The following is a 15,260-nucleotide window of genomic DNA, read 5'->3' on the forward strand; positions in this document are numbered from 1 at the left end:
ATATTGACAAACATCCAGTGACTCAGGGGGAGCACGGTAGTGTACATATTGAGAAACAGCCAGTGACTCAGGGGGAGAACAGTAGTGTACATATTGAGAAACATCTAGTGACTCAGGGGGAGCACGGTAGTGAACATATTGAGAAACATCCAGTGACTCAGGGGGAGAACGGTAGTGTACATATTGAGAAACATCCAGTGACTCAGGGGGAGCACGGTAGTGTACATATTGAGAAACATCCAGCGACTCAGGGGGAGCACGGTAGTGTACATATTGAGAAACATTGAGAAACATCCAGTGACTCAGGGGGAGCACGGTAGTGTACAAATTGAGATACATCCAGTGACTCAGGGGGAGCACGGTAGTGTACATATTGAGAAACATTGAGAAACATCCAGTGACTCAGGGGGAGCACGGTAGTGTACATATTGAGAAACATTGAGAAACATCCAGTGACTCAGGGGGAGCACGGTAGTGTACATATTGAGAAACATCCAGTGACTCAGGTGGAGCACGGTAGTGAACATATTGAGAAACATTGAGAAACATCCAGTGACTCAGGGGGAACACGGTAGTGTACATATTGAGAAACATCCAGTGACTCAGGGGGAGCACGGTAGTGTACGTATTGAGAAACATCCAGTGACTCAGGGGGAGCACGGTAGTGTACATATTGAGAAACATCCAGTGACTCAGGGGGAGCATGGTAGTGTACATATTGAGAAACATCCAGTGACTCAGGTGGAGCACGGTAGTGTACATATTGAGAAACATCCAGTGACTCAGGGGGAGCACGGTAGTGTACATATTGAGAAACATCCAGTGACTCAGGTGGAGCACGGTAGTGTACATATTGAGAAACATCCAGTGACTCAGGGGGAGCACGGTAGTGTACATATTGAGAAACATCCAGTGACTCAGGGGGAGCACGGTAGTGTACATATTGAGAAACATCCAGTGACTCAGGTGGAGCACGGTAGTGTACATATTGAGAAACATCCAGTGACTCAGGTGGAGCACGGTAGTGTACATATTGAGAAACATCCAGTGACTCAGGGGGAGCACGGTAGTGTACGTATTGAGAAACATCCAGTGACTCAGGTGGAGCACGGTAGTGTACATATTGAGAAACTTCCAGTGACTCAGGGGGAGCATGGTAGTGTACATATTGAGAAACATCCAGTGACTCAGGGGGAGCACGGTAGTGAACATATTGAGAAACATCCAGTGACTCAGGGGGAGCACGGTAGTGTACATATTGAGAAACATCCAGTGACTCAGGGGGAGAACGGTAGTGAACATATTGAGAAACATCCAGTGACTCAGGGGGAGAACGGTAGTGTACATATTGAGAAACATCCAGTGACTCAGGTGGAGCCCGGTAGTGTACATATTGAGAAACTTCCAGTGACTCAGGGGGAGCACGGTAGTGTACATATTGAGAAACATTGAGAAACATCCAGTGACTCAGAAAAGCACGGTAGTGTACATATTGAGAAACATCCAGTGACTCAGGGGGAGCACGGTAGTGTACATATTGAGAAACTTCCAGTGACTCAGGGGGAGCACGGTAGTGTACATATTGAGAAACATCCAGTGACTCAGGGGGAGCACGGTAGTGTACATATTGAGAAACATCCAGTGACTCAGGGGGAGCACGGTAGTGTGTGAGAAACATAGTTGAGAAACTTCCAGTGACTCAGGGGGAGCACGGTAGTGTACATATTGAGAAACATCCAGTGACTCAGGGGGAGCACGGTAGTGTACATATTGAGAAACATCCACTGACTCAGGGGGAGCACGGAAGTGTACATATTGAGAAAGAACCTATTATTAACACTAACCCGGCAGTTCAGTGACTGGTCCTGATACTTCCTTCTGTCCTCTCATCCAAGTTACGACCTCGTTTGAACAAGAACATTTTGTTGACATGGGACTGGAAGGATCAGCAGTATGGATGTTTGTTTGAGTGTTGCATGTGGTTGGAAGGGCTACCGGTCTGTCAAAGCTTTGAATTACGCTGACTAAACTGTGCCACTAGCACCAGCACATTAGGAACGGTTTAAGTGTCTTGTTTCTGGTGCTTTGCTGACCTATAAAACAGCACTCAACCTGGGGTGTGTGATGTCATTGGCATGTTATGAGAACAATCAGTCAAAGGCACAGAACCAAAGAATGCAGTTATCCAGACAGGCTGACTTCACATGTAGCAACACGTGTCTCTTTGTAACACTCTATCTCTCTTCTGTCTGCACCTGCATGTACAGTTATTCACTCTGCCAAGCATCATGATGTACTACTGCTCACAACAGGGACACCTTGTTGAATAGGCATTTCCAGAACACAACAATGTACTCATTGGGTGCTGCACATCTGACACACACACACACACACACACGCACACTCACCACAGTGACAGCATCGTTGAACAGGCACTCTCCAAACACCACAATGTAGAGCTGCTCGTTGACAGAGACATCCTCGAACACGCTGAGCACGGCCACTGGGTCCACAGCTGAGATGATGGCGGCAAACAGCATGTTCTCCTGAAGGTTAATGTCCTGCACCTCAAACGCCTCGATCTGACACACCGCATACAGAGACATCCCTATCCCAATGCTGTTCCACAGGGTGCCCACCACCGCAAACCAAAGTACCTGTAGGCAGAAGATGGTATGGGAACTTCCATTGTTCAATGAGGCATAACGTGAATCATTATATGGCAAATGGTTCACCAAACAGAATGGAATAAAGCAAGTATATTTCTGTATAGAGTCAGTTTTCCCAGACAAAGATGAAACCTATTCCAGGAATAAAAAGCACTAGAGCCCTTTTTTTATTTTTTTATTTTACCCCCTTTTCTCCCCAATTTCGTGGTTTCCAATTGTTAGTAGTTCCTATCTTGTCTCATCGCTACAACTCCCGTACGGGCTCGGGAGAGACAAAGGTCGAAAGTCATGCGTCCTTCGAAACACAACCCAGCTTCTTAACACAGAGTGCATCCAACCCAGAAGCCAGCCGCACCAATGTGTCGGAGGAAACACCGTGCACCTGGCGACCTGGTTAGCGTGCACTGCGCCCGGCCCGCCACAGGAGTCGCTAGTGCGCGATGAGACAAGGATATCCCTACCGGCCAAACCCTTCCTAACCCGGATGACGCTAGGCCAATTGCGCGTCGCCCCATGGACCTCCAGAGGTCAGTGTCAGAGAAACCGGCCCCTTGAGTACCTCCAGAGACCATAATTAATATTGGTATTAGCGCACCGTTCCCACGTTCTCGAAGAACGGTCGCGTGGGCATAAAGTATCCAGACTCCAGTACGATGGGAGGCAGCATGAAGAGGAAGAAGACATTGTAGCTGAGCACAGCAGGGGGCTCCTCGTGGACAGAGTGCATGATGGCCCCTACGATCAGCCCAATACTGATCAGGAGACATGACTCTGGGACCCAGAAGGTAATCTTGTGGTACACATGGAAACCTGTGAGAGAAAGAGGTTGAAGGTCAGATACTGTACATGACAGATACACTATATATATACAAACGTATGGGGACACCCCTTCAAATGAATGGATTTGGCTATTTCAGCAACTTCCGTTGCTGACAGGTGTATAAAATCGAGCACACAGCCATGCAATCTCCATAGACAAACACTGGTGGTAGAATGGCTTTACTGAAGAGATCAGTGACATTCAACGTGGCACCGTCATAGGATGCCACCTTTCCAACAAGTCAGTTCGTAAAATTTCTGTCCTGCTTGAGCTGCCCCTGTCAACGGTAAGTGCTGTTATTGTAAAGTGGAAACATCTAGGAGCAACAGTGGCTCAGCCGTGAAGTGGTAGGCCACACAAGCTCACAGAGTGGGACCGCCAAGTGCTGAATCGTCTATCCTCGGTTGCAACACTCACTAGCAAGTTCTAATCTGCCTCTGGAAGCAACGTCAGCACAAGAACTGTTCATCGGGATCTTCATGAAATGGGATTCCATGGCCAAGCAGCCGCACACAAGCCTATGATCACCATGCGCAATGCCAAGCGTCGGCTGGAGTGGTATGAAGCTCATCACCATTGGACTCTGGAGCAGTGGAAACTCGTTCTCTGGAGCAATCAATCACGCTTCACCATCTAACAGTCTGACGGACTAATCTGGGTTTGGTGGATGCCAGGATAACGCTACCAGTCCGAATGCATAGTGCCAACTGTAAAGTTTGGTGGAAGATGAATAATGTTCTGGGGCTGTGTTTCTTGGTTTGGGCCCCTTAGTTCCAGTGAAGGGAAATCTTAACGTTACAGGATACAGTGCCATTCTGGATGATTCTGTGCTTCCAACTTTGTGGCAACAGTTTGGGGAAGGCCCTTTGCTGTTTAAGCATAACAATGCACCCATCCACAAAGCGAGGACCATACAGAAATGGTTTGTCGACATCGGTGTGGAAGAACTTGACTCGCCTGCACAGAGCCCTGACCTCAACCTCATCGAACACCTTTGGGATGAATTGGAATGCTGACTGCGAGCCAGGACTAATGCCAGGACTAAGGACTTTCCCCCTCAAATGGTTAAGGTTAGGATCGATATATGAACCCTAGATCTGTGTCAAAGGGCAACTTCTACTACTGCCAATATGGTTTTCATTCCCATCAGCAAGGGTGTAGGAGCCGGGGGAACAGTGGGAACATGGCTGCCCCCCCCCCATAAAGTGTACCTATTATTATGAAAATGCCTCAGCTGCTGGAACTTGAGTCATTTCCATGACCCCAGTGGGGGGGGGGGACTCGGTTGTTACAAACAGCACCACCATTGTAGACATACTATCAACAAATTATCTGTTGATAAGCAACTGTTCACTAAGGTTACGGTGAGGGTTAGCTTTAGAATAAGACTTCGGGTAAGGGTTAAGGTTTAGGGTTAGGGTTAAGTCTAGTGTTAGAATAAGGGTTAAGGTTAGGGCTAGAGCTAGAGCTATGATTAGTAGATAGTTAGTTGAAATGTTACTGACAGTCTATAGAGCATCTACAGATGGACTATGCACATAAAGTGTTACTGTAATTGTTGTTGGCAACGACAAAGTATAAAAGTAAAAAGTGTATAAATGTGAATACATTTTGATATGTTAGAATGAACGTGGCTAGTAGCTATTTAGTTAGCTATATATTTACAGTTGAGTTCTTTTTTAGCTGTGTCAGGTTTTATCTAACGAGCTAAAGCTGGGTAGTTCTGGCTGTGTGAAAAGCTGATAGCGAATGCTTTGAAACCATGAATACTTGCTTGATAGTACAGAATTACTTACACAATCACTTCCTAGGGGAAGATCTTCATTTCATACTCCTTGTGTACTCTCTCTTCGTAGCCTTCTCAAAACCCATTGGAGGAGGTCAGAGGGGAGGGATTTCTGCCTTTCTCATCCAATGGGTTTTGAGAAGGAGATGAGGAGAGAGGACGCTTAGAGTATGAAATGGAGATCTTCCGTTAGTCCTCATCATGGATGTACCACTAGTCAAGCTTTTCATACCGCATCCCCCAGCATCCGCACGCACCGCTCCCACCCACTACTGCAGGAACTGGTCCCAAACCCACCCTCAGTCCTGCAATGTTATTGTAGGTGTATGTGACACAGCTCACTTGCCATGGTCCCAGCAATATCAAAATGTACAAAAATAAATATAGAAATAGGTAGCATTCCCAGAAATTCTCACATGGCCCATTATATTAAGCTATCAGTATTACCTGCTATATCAGCCAATAGTCTAGACGTAGTTTGAAGAGAGCAGGCACCCTCAAGCTCCCTTTTAGAAGGATGATTTTCAGACAGAGACAAATAAATGTGTAATCAATCTATTTATTAAATAAAAAAGGTGTAATGCTCGTTCACCATGGTAGCATATGTGCGCGTTGGGCCTTTTCCTTTTCAATGAGGAATAAATATCAATATTTATTTACAGACACTGTAGTAAACTATAATCTATTCATATTTAAGTTAATTTCCTTGGAAAGATAACTGCCAGGTGATTCTCCGCCCATGCATAGGCAGCCTACTCCATTTCATTCAGACCACACACATACTAGGCACACTTGATCTCACACCCTCAACTAAGAGAGGAGAGGTAGTCTACTGAACATGAAGCAGCAAATTCTGAGTGTGTGAATAATGATACAAAGTGGGGCTTTTAATAACAACAGGTAGGCTAGGCTAACGCATACAAAGCTAACAGAGACAAAATGTATCATAAGACCGCACTCATCCAACTCTATAAGGCCATAAGCAAACCAGAAAATGCTCAGCCAGAAGCGGCCCTCCTAGTGGTCGGGGACTTTAATGCAGGCGAACTTAAATAAGTTTAACCAAAGTTTTACCAACATGTCACATGTGAGGGAAAAAAACTCTAGACCACCTTCACTCAATACACAGAGATGCATACAAAGCTCTCCACTGCCCTCCATCTGGCAAATCTGACCATAATTCTATCCTCCTCATTCCTGCTTACAAGCAAAAACTAAAGCAGGAAGTACCAGTGACTCGTTCAATACGGAAGTGGTCAGATGACGCGGATGCTACGATACAGGACTGTTTTTCTAGCACAGACTGGACTATGTTCTGGGATTCATTCAATGGCATTGAGGAGTATACCACCTCAGTCATTGGCTTCATCAATAAGTGCATCGACGAAGTTGTCCCCACAGTGACTGTATGTACATATCCCAACCAGAAGCCATGGATTACAGGCAACATCCGCATTGAGCTAAAAGTTAGAGCTGACACTTTCAAGGAGTGGGACACTAATCTGAAAACCTATGAGAAATCCCGCTATGCCCTCAGACGAACCATCAAACATGGAAAGCGTCAATACAGGATTAAGACTGAATCCGACTACACCAGCTCTGATGCTCATCGGATGTGGCAGGGCTTGAAAACTATCACGGACTACAAAGGGAAACCCACACGCGAGTTGCCCAGTGATGCGAGCCTGCCAGACAAGCTAAATGCCTTTTATGCTCGCTTCGAGGCAAGTAACACTGAAGCATGCACGAGAGCACCTGCTGTTCTGGATGACTGTGTGATAACGCTCTCGGTAGCCGATGTGAGCAAGACCTTTAAACAGGTCAACATTCACAAAGCCGTGGGGCCAGATGATTACCAGGACGTGTACTCAAAGCATGCGTCTTCCCTGACATTTTCAATCTCTCCCTGACTGAGTCTGTAATACCTACATATTACAAGCAGACCACCATCGTCCCTGTGCTCAAGGAAGCGAAGGTAACCTGCCTAAATTATTACCGCCCCGTAGCACTCACGTCAGTAGCCATGAAGTGCTTTGAAAGGCTGGTCATGGCTGACATCAACAGCATCCTCCCAAATACCCTAGACCCACTCCAATTTGAATACTGCCCCAACAGATCCACAGATGACGCAATCTCAATAGCACTCCACACTGCTCTTTCCCACTTGGACAAAATGAACACCTATGTGAGAATGCTGTTCATTGACTACAGCTCAGTGTTCAGCACCGTAGTGCCCATGAAGCTCATCACTAAGCTAAGGACCCTGGGACTAAACACCTCCCTCTGCAACTGGATCCTGGACTTCCTGATGGGCCGCCCTTCAGGTGATAAGGGTAGGCAACAACATGTCTGCCATGCTGATCCTCAACAATGGGGCCCCTCAGGGGTGTGTACTTAGTCCCCTCCTGTACTCCCTGTTCACCCACGACTGCATGGACAAACACGACTCCAACACCATCATTAAGTTTGCTGATGACACAACAGTGGTAGGCCTGACCACCAACAACGATGAGACTGCCTATAGGGAGGTGCTCAGAGAACTGGCAGTGTCGTGGCAGGACAACAACCTCTCCCTAAATGTGAGCAAGACAAAGGGGCTGATCGTGGATTACAGGAAAAGGCGGGCCGAACAGGCCCCCATTAACATCAACGGGGCTGTAGTGGAGTGGGTCGAGAGTTTCAAGTTCCTTTATGTCCACATCACCAACGGTCTCAAAAATCCAGATCCTCAAAAAGTTCTTCAGCTGCACCATCGAGAGCATCCTGACCGGTTGCATCACCCACTGATATGGCAACTGTTTGGCATCTGACCGTAAGGCACAACAGAGGATAGTGCATACGGGACAAGTACATCACTGAGGCAAAGCTTCCTGACATCCAGAATCTATATAATAGGCAGTGTCAAAGGAAAGCCCATAAAAATGTCAGAGACTCCAGTCACCCAAGTCACAGACTGTTTTCTCTGCTTCCACACGGCAAGCGGTACCAGAGCGCCAAGTATAGGACCAAAAGGCTCCTTAACAGCTTCTACCCCCAAGCCATAAGACTGCTGAACAATTAATCAAATGGCCACCGGACTATTACATTGACCCCCCCCACCGCCCATTTGTTTTGTACACTGCCGCTACTCGCTGTTTATCATCACTTTACCCCTACCTACATGTACAAGGGCTTGTAAGTAAGCACTTGTTGTATTCAGCACATGTGACAAATAAAGTTTGATTTGATTTCTGTATTTTGAAAGTTATACAGTGGGGAGAACAAGTATTTGATTCACTGCCGATTTTGCAGGTTTTCCTACTTACAAAGCATGTAGAGGTCTGTATTTTTTATCATAGGTACACTTCAACTGTGAGAGACTGAATCTAAAACAAAAGTCCAGAAAATCACATTGTATGATTTTTAAGTAATTAATTTGCATTTTATTGCATGACATAAGTATTTGATCACCTACCAACCAGTAAGAATTCCGGCTCTCATGGACATGTTAGTTTTTTTTAAAGAAGCCCTCCTGTTCTCCACTCATTACCTGTATTAACTGCACCTGTTTGAACTTGTTACCTGTATAAAAGACACCTGTCCACACACTCAATCAAACAGACTCCAACCTCTCCACAATGGCCAAGACCAGAGAGCTGTGTAAGGACATCAGGGATAAAATTGTAGACCTGCACAAGGCTGGGATGGGCTACAGGACAGTAGGTAAGCAGCTTGGTGAGAAGGCAACAACTGTTGGCGCAATTATTAGAAAATGGAAGAAGTTCAAGATGACGGTCAATCACCCTCGGTCTGGGGCTTCATGCAAGATCTCACCTCGTGGGGCATCAATGATCATGAGGAAGGTGAGGGATCAGCCCAGAACTACACGGCGGGACCTGGTCAATGACCTGAAGAGAGCTGGGACCACAGTCTCAAAGAAAACCATTAGAAACACACTACGCCGTCATGGATTAAAATCCTGCAGCGCACGCAAGGTCCCCCTGCTCAAGCCATCGCATGTCCAGGCCCGTCTGATGTTTGCCAATGACCATCTGGATGATCCAGAGGAGGAATGGTAGAAGGTCATGTGGTCTGATGAGACAAAAATATAGCTTTTTGGTCTAAAATACACTCGCCGTGTTTGGAGGAAGAAGAAGGATGAGTACAACCCCAAGACACCATCCCACCCGTGAAGCATGGAGGTGGAAACATCATTCTTTGGGGATGCTTTTCTGCAAAGGGGACAGGACGACTGCACCGCATTGAGGGGAGGATGGATGGGGCCATGTATCGCCATGGGGCCATGTATCGCCAGATCTTGGCCAACAACTTCCTTCCCTGGGTCTTCCAGCATGGCTGGGTCTTCCAGCATGACAACGACCCGAAACACACAGCCAGGGCAACTAAGGAGTGGCTCCGTAAGAGGCATCTCAAGGTCCTGGAGTGGCCTAGCCAGTCTCCAGACCTGAACCCAAAAGAAAATCTTTGGAGGGAGCTGAAAGTCCGTATTGCCCAGCGACAGCCCAGAAACCTGAAGGATCTGGAGAAGGTCTGTATGGAGGAGTGGGCCAAAATCCCTGCTGCAGTGTGTGCAAACCTGGTCAAGAACGACAGGAAATGTATGATCTCTGTAATTGCAAACAAAGGTTTCTGTACCAAATATTAAGTTCTGCTATTCTGATGTATCACATACTTATGACATGCAATAAAATGCAAATGAATTACTTAAAAATCATAGAATGTGATTTTCTGGATTTTTGTTTTAGATTCTGTCTCTCACAGTTGAAGTGTACCTATGATAAAAAATGACAGACCTCTACATGCTCTGTAAGTAGGAAAACCTGCAAAATCGGCAGTGTATCAAATACTTGTTCTCCCCACTGTATATCTTGAAAACTTCATCGCTGACATGCAAAACATTTTGGCAATATGTCAACAATGGACTAATGAAACAAATACCAAAATATAGCTTCGGGGTGGAACTGTCCTTTAAGTCTAGTGGGTCTGTTGCATGTGTTAACTTCATGCAAGGAAGAGGCACCCATGATTATATATTTCTGCATTATTGTTCAGTGGAGGTTGATTCATTTCCGTTAGACCTTTCATGTCTGCCTTTGTTTTTGTATTAAAATATTTTTGAACTGTGTATGTTGCTGGTTATTATCGCAGCATAATAACTGTATTATACACTGAAAATATTATGTTAAGGCTCAACCCATACAGGATGTAGAGCAGCAGTAGTAACAACCTGACATATGGGAACTGGGAAAAATACTGGTAAATGAATCATACAGTAGCAGAGAAAGAGTACAAAATGGATGTTTAATCCAGTATATATAACAGTCACGCTGGTATTCCATCCAGTATGAAAAGCTATGGCCCCAAGACGGATTGGACTGTACCAGTGTAAGTGCCCCTCTGCAAGGTCCCCATTAGCCCTGTAAATGTCCCCAATTATAAGTTAATATTTATTAGTATCCTTTTCTCAAAATTCACTTGAAAAAACATGGGATCTGCATGCCAGCCGACCTCCAGAGCAAAATGTGTCCCCCCTAATGTCTGAGTCAACCCTACAGTATGCCCTTGCCCATCAGGAATGTCACACCTTACCATGAAACTGAGGTGACTTGAAGATTGAACGAGCAAATACCTTACCTCGTATTATTTCTCACTGAGTTGTTTGTCCGTGGTTGTTCACTTTGCTTACCAATCTTGGCGAATGACGCGAGCAGCACCCAAAGCGTGACCTCAAACGGCACCTGTATACGGGCATAATCCATTGTGAAGACCGGGAGATTCGAGTTCTCCGCGTCGGGAAACGCTTGTGGACCCCCCGCTGGCTTGACAGGGGGTAGGACGGTCACGGAACCAGGGGGTTTGGGTGGAATCTCCGTGTATGATCCACATGGTAGACTAAGGATAACCAATCCGATGGTTAAAAAGTTAACTGCCAGTTTCATCTGGCTAAGTCCTCCCATAGTACTCATACAACCAATATATTTAAAACCTACTTGATTGAGAATTGATAAGCAGCTTTGAGCTATAAGAAGTCTACAGAAGTCGGGTGGGTGGCTGAGCCCCTCACGCACGCACTCACTCCATCCAAGGCTACGGAGTCAAAAGCCCGAGAACGGCGGTGGCACTTCATGAACTCCAAACTTCACCAAATGCCATTATTTATTATAAAGTCAAGAGTGCAATCCACAATAAAACAATTATACAATATACTATACTTCTATGCTTAAAATCAACACTGTAGGATAGAACACATTCCAGTTTGCCAAACAAAGTGTTTCTCCCAAACGGACTGTTTTTGGTGATGACAGCCCTTGACTACTACCTATCTGCTACCTGCACCTGTGGCGCGTGAACGCACATTCCGATAGGGGCTGGGCGCGGCCCGGAACAGTTCTGATTGGAGCAGCCCTCAGGAAAATTACAAAAGACTGCCTGATTGTCTTTCGGTCACTGAAGTTTCGGTAGGCCAATAGGCTACTCAATGGGCACTTTCCTTTTCCTCATAGTTTCGGGACCTGGGTTTCAAGTTTCAACTGTACAGCTGCTAAACAAAGGAATGGAACAATATAAACCAAATGAAAAAAACATCCAAGAGGGCCTCACAACCTCAGCTGTAGCCTGGAGTGGAAGGACTTAACTGGGTATGCCCTTTTCAGGCTGATATTCATATTGGCCACATTAAGCTCTTATTAGCCTACAAATCATTGTTTTGATTTGATAATAGCATTTACAGCTTTCCAAACAAAAATGTAGACATTTATTGTCTGTTCACATATATTTTAAGGCTATTTATACAGACATTTTTATAAAACCTGTGTAAACTGTATTTATAATTATATGGCAATATTTTAGATTGACAATAATTAGCTATTTAATAATTAGCTACAATAATAATATTAGGACCATTTTCACCCCATTTTGGAATTTCGGGGGTTTATGTCATAGTCCCTCTAGTAATTTAATGGTCAACCTGGCATAAGCCATGTCAAAAATGTTTAGAATTGCAGGAGATTAGCTGTAAAACTGCACATTTTACTCACTGCCTCACGGCAGTATGTGTAGAGTTGCAATGCATTTTCTTTAAAAATACAACATTTTCTCAGCTTCATGGCAAAATGTGTAGAATAGCATGAGATTAGCTATAAGCAGTGGAGGAAAAAGCACCCAATTGTGATACTTGACTAAAAGTATAGATACCTTAATAGAAAGTTACTCAAGCAAAAGTGAAAGTCAGCCAGTAAAATACTACTTGGGTAAAAGTCTAAAACTAGTTCGTTTTAAATATACTTAAATATAAAAAGTCAATGTAATTGCTAAAATATACTTAAGTATCAAAGTAAAAGTATACATTATTTAAAAAAAATCCTAATATTAAGCAAAGCAGACAGCCACATGTTCTTGTTTTTAAGGATAGCCAGGGGCACTCTCCAACACTCAGACATTATTTACAAAAGATCTATTTGTGTTTAGTGAGTCTGCAAGGCCAGAAGCAGTAGGGATGACCAGGTATTATCTTGATAAGTGTGTGAATTTGATAATTTTTCTGTCCTGCTCAGTGTTCAAAATGTAACAAGTACTTTTGGTTGTCAGGGAAAATGTATGGAGTAAAATGTACAGAATTTTCTTTAGGAATGTAGTGAAATAAAAGTTGACAAAAATATAGATAGTAAATTAATGTACAGATACCCCCAAAAACGTCTTAAGTAGTACTTTAAAATATTTTTACTTTAGTACTTTACATCACTGGCTATAAGACTGCAAGTGTTTTTCTTTGTGTAGAATGTGTAGAATTCTTTCTCAGATCTTGCAGGGGTCGCGGTATGCCACTGCTACAAATGGGGGACAAGTGGGTAAACATTTAAATCCGTGCATCTTTGTAGGACTGCGCATTGCCTGTGATAGAATAGCAATGGCCAACATACACCACAAGATGGCTGTAGAATTGCAGATGTCATCTCGTGGGCAAAACACTAGTGATGCCCAGAAAGAGAAAACATCCCGTCCCCCAGAAGTTTAATATTTGTCAATCATCAAATGTTTCCCGGAAAACAATAAAATTGCTACAAAGGAATAAGCAACATATTTTTCATTTAATCTCATTTAGGCCTGTAGTAAATGTGGAATTTCCATCCAACCATTTCATGTAGTTTAATTACTTAACGCATGAAAAGTCTGATGGAAACAGGAAATGCCGGTTCAATTGTATGAATGCCAACAGGCAATTTGTTTATTTGGCATGAGAGAAATGGCGGTGGAAACGCATTTAAGCGCAAATATTGATATAATAACCATCATATCGAAGTACATTTGGAGTCATTCGATGATATGCTGTGTGGTCATCCCATTATGACTTGGGAAAGCATGCAGTTTATTAGGCTACAGATTAAATAAATGATAATGAACTTCAGAGGTGGTGAATGTGGAAGGCGGTGCTCCTTTCCAATGAATTTCGAGGGTCTTTTTTCAGGTGACATGATGATCGATGCTTGGCTGCCGTTTGACAAATACAAATAATATTGCTCTTATCCATAATAATCTCATACTGTTGGTACCCTACCCGCACTATATCTTTGAGTTGTTGGCTAGAGCGCATGTACCAAGACCAGAGTGGGCAAAAGTTTCTGTGACTAAAACATCATTCGAGTTGAAAATGCGATGAAAACCATTGTAACTTGTATTTTTCATTCAGTACATGGGAATTTAAACGCAAAAGTTGTTTATGTGCACTAGGTCATCGCGCACATCCTTTTATCGGAAATAAGTCCGTTTGATGGAAACATCTCTGGTGGGGAAATATGCATATTGTTTTATGCAGATTTTAGAATATTGGCACGGAAATCTGTGGCAAATTGGATGGAAACCTAGTTTATGTCAGTCACAACATCACCATAATGTATTATGCACAAAACTGACTGCAGACGGAGTGTTAAATCGAAATGTGTCACTTGGAGCTTGGGCTAGGGCGAGTCCTGTACATAAACCCTGGACTGCAGGTGCTATGTATTGACTATTGAGAGGCTTTGAAGCCACCGGTCGGCCATATTGGAACTTGCCAGAAGGCACAGTCCTCCATAGGAACGAATAGAATTCTACAGTATTTCAATTAAATATTTCAAGGAGAAAATTACATGTATTTAAGTATTTTTGTTGTTGTAGCGGGGACAATAACACTAGTAATCTCAAAAACAAAAAAAATACTTTAAGGAAAATGTTTTCAGGCAAAAGTTTGGACACCTACTCATCCAATGGATTTTCTTTATTTTTTACTTACTTTTTTCTACATTGTAGAATAATAGTAAAGACATCAACACTATGAAATAACACACATGGAATCATGTAGTAACCAAAAAAAGTGTTAAACAAATCAAAATTATTTTATATTTGAGATTCTTCAAAGTAGCCACCTTTTGACTTGATGACAGCTTTACATACTCTTGGCATTATCTCAACCAGCTTCATGTGGTAGTCACCTGGAATACATTTCAATTAACAGGTGTGCCCTGTTAAAAGTTCATTTGTGGAATTTCTTTCCAATCAGTTGTGTTGTGACAAGGTAGGGGTGGTATAACAGAAGATGGCCCTATTTGGTAAAATACCAACTCCATTTTATGGCAAGAACAGCTCAAATAAGCAAAGAGAAATGACAGTCCATCATTACTTTAAGACATGAGGGTCAGTCAATCTGGAAAATGTCAAGAACTTTTAAAGTTTCTTCAAGTGCAGTCACAAAAACCATCAAGTGCTATGATGAAACTGGCTCTCATGAGGACCGCCACAGGAAAGGAAGACCCAGAGTAACCTCTGCTGCTGCGGAGGCTAAATGTATTAGTTACAAGTCTCAGAAATTGTACCCCAAATAAATGCTTCACAGAGTTCAAGTAACAGACACATCTCAAACATCAACTGTTCAGAGGAGACTGTGTGAATCAGGCCAACATGGTCAAATTGCTGCAAAGAAACCACTACTAAAGGACCCCATTAATAAGAA

The 15,260-nt window shown here is 43.8% G+C and overlaps 1 protein-coding gene across 1 annotated transcript in view; it reads right to left on the reverse strand.

Moving 5' to 3' along the window:
* slc9a2 (solute carrier family 9 member 2) overlaps positions 1-11,597 on the reverse strand; it is a 47,299-nt gene extending 35,702 nt beyond the window's left edge. Inside the window, 3 exon segments of the mRNA XM_064944689.1 lie at positions 2,409-2,657; positions 3,265-3,479; positions 10,962-11,597. Coding sequence (XP_064800761.1) covers positions 2,409-2,657; positions 3,265-3,479; positions 10,962-11,241 — 744 coding nt within the window. The 5' untranslated portion in view covers positions 11,242-11,597.
* Positions 11,598-15,260: the final 3,663 nt, after the last annotated feature.

This window comes from Oncorhynchus masou, chromosome 29, assembly GCF_036934945.1.
Source record: "Oncorhynchus masou masou isolate Uvic2021 chromosome 29, UVic_Omas_1.1, whole genome shotgun sequence".
Lineage (NCBI taxonomy): Eukaryota > Metazoa > Chordata > Actinopteri > Salmoniformes > Salmonidae > Oncorhynchus > Oncorhynchus masou.